The sequence below is a fragment of the Homalodisca vitripennis genome, unplaced genomic scaffold, assembly GCF_021130785.1.
Source record: "Homalodisca vitripennis isolate AUS2020 unplaced genomic scaffold, UT_GWSS_2.1 ScUCBcl_4782;HRSCAF=11158, whole genome shotgun sequence".
In the NCBI taxonomy this organism is placed as follows: domain Eukaryota; kingdom Metazoa; phylum Arthropoda; class Insecta; order Hemiptera; family Cicadellidae; genus Homalodisca; species Homalodisca vitripennis.
In genome coordinates this window covers 20,673-33,323 of record NW_025780896.1, presented here as the reverse complement: position 1 = coordinate 33,323, position 12,651 = coordinate 20,673, and the positions used below count along the sequence as shown (strand labels likewise).

The following is a 12,651-nucleotide window of genomic DNA, read 5'->3' as shown; positions in this document are numbered from 1 at the left end:
GGAAAATTAGGCCTATGAATGTTTTTAGTTCTGCAAGAGTAAGGTCTGCCCAGTTCTTTATTTTAGATTTAGGTCCTAAATTGGGCGAAAAAAATACTTCCCAAGCATATGCATTTGTTTTGTCTACAATTACTTGTAAAAAGTCATCATCTAACAAATCATTCCACCAACCTAAAGGTGTGTTATCCTCAGGCAATGGCACAAGAATTTTATTGTCCTTTGTAAATCGGATGTGTCTCAGACAGTTCTGGGTTGCCACTGTGGGTTGTAATTTTCATCATCGGGATCATCATCATTGTTGGGATTGCCATCAATTTCAGAGGCCGCGTCCTTGTCAGATGCCGCGTATTGCTGTGCCTCGTCAAGGTCACTATCATAGTGGCGAGGTTCGTCGTTGATGTCCAAAGCTTCTGACTCACTCGAATAGGCAATATCGTCATCACTATCTCAGAGAATTCTGTCTATTTCACTACTTCGTTCCATGATTACAAATACAATAAACAGTAAGATACTAATACACTGTTTATATACACTAAATGTCATCAGTTATCTCAACCAGACAAAATAAATCACTACTAGGTTGTAAAAAACACCGTAATAAACAGTAAGATACTAATACACTGTTTATATACACTAAATATCATCAGTTATCTCAACCAGACAAAATAAATCACTACTAGGTTGTAAAAAAACACCGTAATAAACAGTAAGATACTAATACACTGTTTATATACACTAAATATCATCAGTTATCTCAACCAGACAAAATAAATCACTACAAGGTTGTAAAAACACTGTAATAAACAGTAAGATACTAATACACTGTTTATATACACTAAATATCATCAGTTATCTCAACCAGACAAAATAAATCACTACTAGGTTTTAAAAAACACCGTAATAAACAGTAAGATACTACGAGGGTCGTCCATAAAGTAACCGCCGTTTGGGCGTGGCGCGATAAGTAGTGGGGGTAGCGCCGCCATTCTCACATTGGTGTGCGCAGCCGTTCAGTACGCTTCTAGCTGTGCAAGGGAGAGCATCGTGGGATCGCGCGTTCTTTTGGTACAACGTAAAAACATGAGCGCCGTGATAGAAAATCCCGCCACGTGTGAAGTGCGTGGTGTAATAAGATTTCTGTGGTCGAAAAGTTACACAGCAGCTGAAATTCATCGTGAATTGAGTGCGGTGTATGGCCCAAACATTATGAGCGAAGGTGTAGTCCGTCAATGCAATGGGGTCATACCGCTTCGCCAAGCAAGCTGAAGAAAGCTCGCCAATCTTTTTCAGCGAGAAAATTGATGGCTACAGTTTTTTGAGATGCTAAGGGCATCTTGCTCGTTGAATTTATGGAGCGTGGTACGACCATTACAGCTGCAGCTTACTGTGAAACCTTAAACGGCTACAACGAGCGATTCAAAACAAGCGTCGTGGTCTTCTGACATCTGGTGTTGTGTTTGTCCATGACAACGCCCGCCCTCATACAGCTCAAAGAACGACAGAACTTTTGAAAAAGTTTCAAATGGGACGTTTTTGACCACCCCCCCTACAGCTCGGATTTGGCTCCCAATGATTTCCATCTTTTCCCGTACATGAAGCGGTGGCTTGCATGTCAGAGGTTTGCGAGTGATGAAGAGCTTCAAAACGCTGTAACATGTTTGCTACGTTCTCAGGCGGCAGATTTTTTTAAAGACGGAATTTAAAAAACTGTTAAAAGATATGATAAGTGCTTGAATTTGTATGGTGAATATGTAGAAAAGTAGAGAAAAACTGCAGTTTTAACATTTATATAATAAAATGTTTGTATCTCAACTAGTTTATTTTTTATTTCAAAACGGAGGTTACTTTGTGGACGACCCTCGTAATACACTGTTTATATACACTAAATATCATCAGTTATCTCAACCAGATAAAATAAATCACTACAAGGTTGTAAAAAAACACCGTAATAAACAGTAAGATACTAATACACTGTTTATATATACTAAATGTCATCAGTTATCTCAACCAGACAAAATAAATCACTACAAGGCTGTAAAAAACACCGTAATAAACAGTAAGATACTAATACACTGTTTATATACACTAAATATCATCAGTTATCTCAACCAGACAAAGTAAATCACTACTAGGTTGTAAAAAACACCGTAATAAACAGTAAGATACTAATACACTGTTTATATACACTAAATATCATCAGTTATCTCAACCAGATAAAATAAATCACTACAAGGTTGTAAAAAACACCGTAATAAACAGTAAGATACTAATACACTGTTTATATACACTAAATGTCATCAGTTATCTCAACCAGACAAAATAAATCACTACAAGGCTGTAAAAAACACCGTAATAAACAGTAAGATACTAATACACTGTTTATATACACTAAATATCATCAGTTATCTCAACCAGACAAAATAAATCGCTACTAGGTTGTAAAAAACACCGTAATAAACAGTAAGATACTAATACACTGTTTATATACACTAAATATCATCAGTTATCTCAACCAGACAAAATAAATCACTACAAGGTTGTAAAAACACCGTAATAAACAGTAAGATACTAATACACTGTTTATATACACTAAATATCATCAGTTATCTCAACCAGACAAAATAAATCACTACTAGGTTGTAAAAAACACCGTAATAAACAGTAAGATACTAATACACTGTTTATATACACTAAATATCATCAGTTATCTCAACCAGATAAAATAAATCACTACAAGGTTGTAAAAAAACACCGTAATAAACAGTAAGATACTAATACACTGTTTATATATACTAAATGTCATCAGTTATCTCAACCAGACAAAATAAATCACTACAAGGCTGTAAAAAACTCCGTAATAAACAGTAAGATACTAATACACTGTTTATATACACTAAATATCATCAGTTATCTCAACCAGACAAAATAAATCACTACTAGGTTGTAAAAAACACCGTAATAAACAGTAAGATACTAATACACTGTTTATATACACTAAATATCATCAGTTATCTCAACCAGACAAAATAAATCACTACAAGGTTGTAAAAAACACCGTAATAAACAGTAAGATACTAATACACTGTTTATATACACTAAATGTCATCAGTTATCTCAACCAGACAAAATAAATCACTTACAAGTCTGTAAAAAACACCGTAATAAACAGTAAGATACTAATACACTGTTTATATACACTAAATATCATCAGTTATCTCAACCAGACAAAATAAATCACTACAAGGTTGTAAAAAACACCGTAATAAACAGTAAGATACTAATACACTGTTTATATACACTAAATATCATCAGTTATCTCAACCAGACAAAATAAATCACTACAAGGTTGTAAAAAAACACCGTAGTAAACATTCAACCGCACAACTTAGCTTGTACTGACTGATGTAATTGACTTGACGCATGCAATGCAATTGTAAATATTGTTAATGCAATAAAGAGTATTATTATTATTATTATGGTGATGCCGAATGCCTTCGATCGGAGGAGACGCAGTGAATGTGTTAATGCTTTGTCAGTTATAACATAAATACGTATTTGTATCCAAATGAATGATAAGATTTAAGACATTAGACAACTTTAATATCGTTAATTTATAACTCAGGTTATTGTACTGACTGATGTAATTGACTTGACGCATGCAATGCAATTGTAAATATTGTTAATGCAATAAAGAGTATTATTATTATTATTATGGTGATGCCGAATGCCTTCGATCGGAGGAGGACGCAGTGAATGTGTTAATGCTTTGTCAGTTATAACATAATACGTATTTGTATCCAAATGAATGATAAGATTTAAGACATTAGACAACTTTAATATCGTTAATTTATAACTCAGGTTATTGTAGGTAAATGTAAACCATAAAATTAAACATAACTTAAACACTTTAATGAACAAGTCAACAAGCAAAGTATAAATCAATATTAAGTCTCAGAATGTCGTGTTTTATGCTAAGCAAGGTTAAAACGATTAGCCTGTTTTAAGATATAGAGGTCCGGAGTCCCTTCTTGATCAGCTGCAGCGTAGATAATGATCTTTTTGCCGAGCAATTAGTCACCAACATGGAAAGATAATTTCTTAACGCCACTTCTACATTAAGAAAACAATGTTTTACTAAGTTTTCCGACATAATTTGTACGTACACATTGCTGTACTAATGTGCTTTTCATTTTCTCATATTCTTTTAAAGCTAGTTGGGAAAATTCTTGAATTGTAAAACTTTGTTGCCCAATTCATCGTCTGTAACTTCGTTGTAGCTGTCTAGTAACGTTTTACTTGCTGCTAACACCTCATCATTACTGTAGACCTCTGACTTGATTGCGCGCGAGAGGAATGCGGCAGCCATTGCTGGGGCGCTTCTCCGTCACCGTCTACGACCCCAACCGAAAACATCGGTTCTGTCAACATTGACAGCCCAACCCTCTGAATATACCTCTTCATATCATAATATCAATATCATAATATCACTATTTGTAGCCTATTCAACACATTTATTTTTTTAATAAATAGTTTTATTTCTGGAGTAAACTTCATGATGAACACTTGATACTTGGTAATTGGCAATAGAAAACACAATTTCAAATTGAACTTTTATTATTATGTAAACATAAACCAGAATAAGTTGTGAAATACATGAAATATATTGATAATACATTATAATAAATATGTTGATAATATATTATAATAGTTGGTGTATAATTAAAAAAATATAATAAACAGAGTATTTTTGTTAAATATTTTATAAACACTGAAGTGAGAAGTGGTAATTTACAGTACGGTATTTGCCGAATACATAATACATTTGTTTAAGTTAAAAGTTACAAGTTAATATTTGAGGAAGTTGATTCTATTTGATTTCTAACATAAAAAAGGGAAAACAGCAGGAAATTTTGCTACTATATATATATATATATATATATATATATATATATATATATTATGTGCTATTTTACGACTTTAATCATCACTTGTACTTGGAAGAGGTTGAGCCAGTTCACTGTCAGATATTTCTTCCTCACTGTCATCTGACACTTCACTGTCACTGCTGTCCATTCCGCCCAACTCAATCACGAATTTGTCGATGGCATCTTCCATCAAGCCGTCCTGTTCCCAGTAGTGTTGTTCTAGCTTCAAGGTGTGGTTTGTGAAGCCTTCCCAGTCGATCTTGCTAACAGAACTTTGCGCTTCTCGTGTTGCCTCTTCCAGTTTCGTTAGTGACAGGTCTCCTCTTATGTTGTTTCCTTTCACCACTCTCTTGATTTTAGCCCAGGCCAGCTCAATTGGGTTTAATTCACACATGTAGGGTGGTAATCTGAGAACCGCATGGCCTCGCCTCTTCAACGCCACGTCGATGCGATACACCTTTTCTTTAGGTTTGTGCTTTTCTATCAGCTCGTACAACTGAAACTTTTTCATATCTGCTGAGCATTGTATGTTGTTACTCTGCAGCCAGTCTATCATTTCCTTTTTCACAGCGTACTTTGTTGGCGCCTTATTTTCTTGATGGCAATGATAGGGTGCATTGTCCATTACAATAACACTTTTTTGTGGAAGGTTAGGCAGGAGTTTTTCTTCAGCCCATTTCTCAAAATTATTACCATTCATTTGTCCGTGGTAATCCCCCGTCGCTTTACCCGCCCTAAAAATTAAAGCAGCCCCTTTAAGAAATCCATCTGTAGAACCCGCGTTTCCAACAATCAGTCTGTTGGATGAACTTGTGTTCGTCAACACAACAGGCACTTCATGACTACTCCAGCACTTCCCGAATGTCAAATTGTTGTCCACCCATGTCTCATCAATGTAAAATATTGGTCTTTTTTCATGTCGAAAACCGTTGGATATCTCTCAAATAACGAGCACGCCAATTAACTATGTCTGGCCGCTAGATAAGAATTTTTCTTAGTTTGTTACACCGTTTCCACTTAAATCCCATTTGGTGCAGGAGTCTTCGTAGGGTTTCTTCTTTCCAAGGGAAGTCAAGTTTTTCTTTTAAAGCAATTAACAGTTTAGGAACAGTGGGCACTTTCTTCCTCGCTAAATAAAACTCACTCACCACATCTCGAACGACTCTTCTATCAAAATCATCCATATGAAATTTCTTCTCCTCCGAGTACGGCCTTTTCTTACCAGGCGTAGTTAAAGGTGTCTCTCCAGCTGCATCTCCTTCCTTTCTAATGCTAGAAATTGTCCTCACCGAAACACCAGTGTAATTCTTGACTCGCAAATTGCTCTGTTCCATTAAGTGCTGCAAATTACCAGTTCTCGCTTCTTCGTCACACTTACTTATCACTCTCCTTATCACTTCTCTTGCTTCACTATGCACAGTCTGTCCTCTTTTACGCACCGACGCCATTCTCACAACTAACTAGTAGCTACTGAGCGTGTAACAGCGCTAGCGCAGTGACATTCCGTGGCGCCGTACACAAACATCATGAATAGTACGTGCGGTTGCTAGGCAACGACCTATTTGGCCCAATCGCGGAGCGGAACTTTCCCCTCACCCCTGTGTCCCCTCGCACGCAAACAAGTCAGAGGTCTACAGTAGAGAGCATGTCCAATTTTTAAGGAACCCAAATATCAGTTAATCTGATAAGTTTCTACTCATACTCCTCGACACTTTCCCGTTTACCTTGAATCAGGCTTCTCAAAGATTTCAACAAAGATGCAGCTGTTTTCACGTGAATTCTAAAGTTTTGTAAAGATTCACTAGTTTTGTTTATCTGACCCAAAATATCGTTCTAAAAGACAACATACCTGTCCAGTCCCGCTTTCAAGATGTTCATTTTTCGAAGTAGTACGTAGCTTATTCTTAAATCCAGCCTCCATGTAGTATATTTATGCAGATAAAGTTAGTATATTTGACGCTTCATAGCGTACGTAGTTACATTATTACGTTATTATGTGTAGGAGTTTATTATACTAACAGGATTTGTTTGTAATTATTATACGTCCAGTATATTTGTGAAGAAATATTTAAAAACAATGGCTGTTCTTTATAAACCAATTTCATAAAGGGAATGTCGTCCAGAATAAAACATGGAGGGTTAAAGCCGCGTTTACACCGAAGTTTCAAACAAAAAGTTGCAAACAGCAGTTGCAAATAGTAGTTTCAAATTTTCATTATTTCAAAAAAGTTTGCAATTTTTAATTCATGGTTTTATTTCCATGTTTCATGAAAATGTTTGAAACACTTTCGACCATGATTATGACTCGCCTACGTTCTGGTTCTTGGGATCAGTCCTTCCCAGGATGTCAAGTGTCGAGGATGTCATTTTAGCCGCGGCGGCGTGTGTCGTGTTGTCAAAGCAACGTAGGCCAAGACGATACTGGGTGAGGCCGTCTCTGCATTCCAGAGCTACGTACAGTGGAAACGACCTGTTGGACGATTTAAATAGAGATGATGTTGACCCTCTATCAGGTGTACTGAGAACGGACGGAAGTTTTAAAAACTTTGTAAGAATGACCAGTGAGGATTTTGAATATCTAACTTTAATGATTGTTCACAAAATTTCGAAAATGAATACGAATTACCGAAAGGCTATTTCTGTAACGGAAAAACTAGCCGTAACCTTGCGCTTTTTAGCTACCGGAAATTCATAAACAAGCTTGAGTTACCTGTTCAAGATTTCAACATTAACCATATCTTTGTTTGTGGCGAGGCTTTGGTAGATCTTCTGAAGGATACCATAAAGGTAAGACGTTATAAGTAGACTACACATAGCCTATCTTTGTTATTTTTACAGCCATAATATAATGTAAAATATTGTTGTTAAGACTCAGAACCTGTTTAAGAATCCCCCACTCACACCCCTAAAAGGGCCTTGGGTATTTTATGGCAAATATACGTATTTTTATAATTTTAAGCAATAAAATCTACTACTGGTATTTCTTTATTTGTACCAGAAGTGTGTGCTGCTCTGACAGATTTGTTGGGAGACAACGTAAAGGTAATTTGGGATATTTAGTTTTCTATCCCATGTCTTAAAAACTAATCACTGAAAATATCTTTATTATCGTTAACATTTTCTAAATACATTACAGGTTACATGACCACAAGTCCAATATTAGGGTCTATCAAACATTTAGAAATGAATGTACGCCTACTTGGCTACACTTAAAGGTTAAATAAAAGAAGTATGATATAGGTCAATAAACAAAAACTGCAAAAGGGCCAAAAACAACAAACAAAATTACTGTAAAGGGTGGAGCCCGTGAGAGCAAATTATTCGGAGCTATCGGACTGGGACTGACATAAAATATTCGAGGCTCACGGACGATTCTAATTTTCGGCACTAACGGAATCTAGGAGGATTCGGAGTTGGCGGACTGTCTCGTTATTCGGTCCTGGCGGGCTCATGTGTCTTTTAGAGGCGAAAATTAAAGATTCCTATAGAGTCGAATAAATTCGGAGCTTACGGACTGATGTAGAAACTCTTCGATGGGCCGAACAGTCCGCCAACGTCGAAAACAGCCCATTCCGTCAACGCCGAATCGTGAGGAGGGGGCAGTCATGGAGGGATACAAGGTTGCGATGGCTGCTGGCTCCTCCTACTGCCGACAGTAAATTACAGTCGCCTGGCTCCACACTCCTCCCTCCGCTAACAGTACTACTCCCCTACACTTTACGTTAAGTGAAATAAGATAGCTATTTAAGATAGGTACAAAAACTTAGAGGTCAAATTGTCAGCTTCTAAAGAAAAATGTAGTAAAATTAACAGTAAATAGGAAATATTATTTTCGTATATTGTGTTATATTATTTCTTAGATTTTATAGAATTACTTTTAAATTAAAAGTTTGATTAGTACTTAACTAATGTAATTGATATTTACCCAAATGTAGGTAATTATTTTTAAGTTACTCGTATAATTTCAATACTACGATGAAACATCTTTAACCTCATACACCACTACACGAAAGAATTCTAGGTGTATTATTTTGACGAAAACATTACTTTATAGAAAGTTTTTATCTTCAGTTTGTTGAAGAACTTACCTTGTCATCTATTAACACATAATAAATCTACACCCTCTTAGTTATAAACGATACAACGGCGCAACAAAAAATGAGTTAGAATTAACACAAAACATAAGTTGAATGGTTTTCTAAAATTAATATCACATTTGAATCTTCCTTTCACTATAAAATTTACAATATAATATGGTTTTACTGTTACCGTAGTATTTTGCGTAACAAATTGTAAATTGTAGTGTGATAGCAGTAAAATATCTTTATGGGGAAAAAGATTAGGCCTACGCATGTTTGCAATCATAGATTGCACATATTTTATTATGTTACTCTTTCAACTTGTATCTATTACAAGTAATGAATTAAGTTTTATATCCAATAATTTGATATAGGATTTTTCAAAAATTGAAAACCCAACCAAGGTTACAAGACACATAAAACCAGTTAATTAAGTTGTGATACACTGACTACTTTTAGGATTAGATAAGATCATAACGTACGTATTATTGTTATATATGACGTTAGTATATATACAAATTTTCCATCTGTTGTAGCTTATATGCATTTTCCAGCTACTTGTTACCTAATACCAATAAATAAAGTACCAAATAGTTTGATCTTTTGGCGGTTTCCCACTAATCCTATCCAATATTACCATATTACATAAAGCAGTACATACAGTAGTAGAGATCAATCTTGTCTTAGTTGGAGCAATAGTAGTTATAATATCCCTTGCAGATAAAGCCATGATAATCGCATAAAGTTTGGAGCTGGTGAGGACTAATGAAAGTATGTACTGTATAGTTTAGGGGAGTCGAATATGGAATTAATACTCATATTCAAAATATTGAATATGTAGAAAATCCCTAAAGTCAAGTAATTAACGGAGTAGTCAGTTAAATTCTGTATAATGATTAAAATGTAGAAACCTATTTGACTGTAAAAAAAATAATAATGTTTAAAATTAATATATTGGATTAAATGAGTACACTTCATTATGCATTTTACGTGGAATCTTGTTATCCTTCTCATAAGTTATGAAATAATTTATACTCTCGGTAGTTATTTTTAATATTCAGTGTATATATCTGTGTCACTCGGTCAGCCAGAGCGGACGAGCAGGAGATGATTGTGTAACATCGCACATTGAACAGAGCCTCTGCACCTCGAGGTTTGTGGTCGTGTCACAGTCAGGCCCGCGCCGCCCGCACGCGTATTTACAACACCAAAATGGTCTCAGCAATCGCTCAGTCGGGTCTGCCGAGGCCTGGTGGGGATATCCGGACTGGCGGGCCCGCAAATCCTATCTATTGTATCAGGCTGAGCCCGTGCATAATATGATGTAGACAAACATGAATTTTGTTATTCATTCGTGTCACAATAACGGCCTCTTCTTCCAAATGGACATTCACAAGTTGTAAAACCTACATTGAGGGAATACATAATGTTTTCTTTTCAGAATTAACAGAGTACTCGGTTTATCAATCTTGAAAATATTCAATCTTGTACTAGACTTAGGTTTAGTGGCTCATAATTTTTTTTTATCACACCGATAAGTGCCGAAATCAATGAATCTGGTTTCATGGTAGTTTTCAAATGAGTTGCAAATATACTCAATCAATACATAGTCTATGCATCAAAAGTTTTACATCATTGTAATAGTACATCTTTCAAAAAGTGCACGAACACCCACAGTACTTGTTTGTATTATTCATTTAGATCATCACATTGTTGCAAAATGATAGCGCCATTGAGCTCTCTACTCCCAATTCTGAATCTCTGTCTCCAAGTAATACTGTCTTTAAAATCCAACATGTTTGTTGTTATGTATAACCTATTTTACATTGTCTCTGGATCATCCGAGATTTTCGTTATCCGAGGTAGTCTCGGTCCCATTTACCTCGGATAGGCGGGATTCTACTGTATAATTAAAAATTTTAAAACAGCGTTTGGATGCGTATTTTTGTCTTTAAAATGAGATTTACCTCACAATTTTGCAATCAAATATAAGCTCGTAAAATTGCTTGAAGTTTAACATTGTTCTCATAGGGAAAAAGTTAAAATGCCACCATTATAGCCGGCCGATCACTGGATAAGCTGGAATCACTTATCAAGTCTGTAAGTCTGTTCGTTTAGTGGCAGTACTAAAAATGTACTTTTGAAAAAAAAAGAGTAAAAGGCAGTAAATGTCAATACATAGAGGAACAAATGAATTTATTACAAAATATATACAGGGTGTAACTGAAATACACCGACAAACTTCAGGAGGTTGTTCCTGAGGTCAAAACGAACCAAAAAGTTCCTATAAATGTATGTCCTAAAATGCATCGTTTTCCGTCTGTCCGTCTGTTTGTGTTTATTACATTAAATTTTTTTTTCTAAACAACCATTAAAGGTACAAATTTAAACTTTTCAACATATGCTAATCTAGTAAAGATTGTCAATTTAAAAAAAAAAAATTGAAAATTTTTACTCAACAAAATTCAAAATGGCGGCTAGTTAAAATCTTTGATGGTGAATTTCTCAAAAACTACTTCCTGTATAAAAAATTTACTAGAATATAAAAAAATATAAATTTACTTATAAAACGAACGTTACCCTCATTTTTTGAAATCGCTCAAAAATTTACTTATAAAACGAACGTTACCTCATTTTTTGAAATCGCTCAAGAAATAAAAAAGTTATGGCATTTTTCTTAACCTAGTAACATATCACATTTACAAGTTTTTTTCTTGTTTCAAAAAACTACAGTAGCCTACAATTGTTTAGAGCATTCAACAAAAATATCTCACATTAAACAAAAGATTTTTTAGCTGTCATTATTAAGAAATACGGAATAACTTAACAGAGCAACATTTATTTCAAAATATTAGGGATCACTTTACAACAAATGTTCAATATGCCTTCCATTTGATGCGATGCATGCATTAACACGTCTGGTCATTGATTGCCGAGTTTTTTCAAGTATTCCTGGTGTATTCCTTACAGTGTTACAGGCTGCAGTGATACGCTGTAAAAGGTCATCCCTGGTATTAACTGGTCTTTCATAAACTAGAGTTTTCAAATGACCCCAAAGGAAGAAATCGATTGGATTTAGACCTGGCGACCGAGGCGGCCATGATACAGGTCCCCCTCTGCCTATCCATCTTTCCCCATAAGTTTGGTCCAGAAATTGCCTGACATCTAGTCTGAAATGCGCGGGAGCTCCATCATGCATGAACCAACAGTGCTCTCTCTCACACCCAAGGGAACATCACCTGGCGACCGAGGCGGCCATGATACAGGTCCCCCTCTGCCTATCCATCTTTCCCCATAAGTTTGGTCCAGAAATTGCCTGACAACTAGTCTGAAATGCGCGGGAGCTCCATCATGCATGAACCAACAGTGCTCTCTCTCACACCCAAGGGAACATCATCTAAAATTTCAGGCAATTCGTGTTGTAAGAAATGTCTGTAGTTTTCACCATTTAGTATGTCAGGTAATACAAAAGTACCTAATAAACAGTCTCCAATGATGCCTGCCCAAACATTTATTTTAAACTGCTGTTGATGTCTCCCTTCATGAATGGCTTGTGGGTTTTCATCAGCCCATTGATGCATATTGTGGTAGTTGGTTATTCCATCTCGATTAAAACAAGCTTCATCTGTATACACAACTAATGATGT

At 35.6% G+C, this 12,651-nt stretch overlaps 1 protein-coding gene across 1 annotated transcript; it reads right to left on the bottom strand.

Moving 5' to 3' along the window:
* Nucleotides 1–4,977: 4,977 nt before the first annotated feature.
* On the bottom strand, nt 4,978–5,625 carry LOC124373082. Its single transcript, XM_046831475.1, has one exon. It carries the CDS (start codon nt 5,623–5,625, stop codon nt 4,978–4,980), a length of 648 nt encoding a protein of 215 aa, XP_046687431.1.
* Between the last annotated feature and the right edge of the window lie 7,026 nt (nt 5,626–12,651).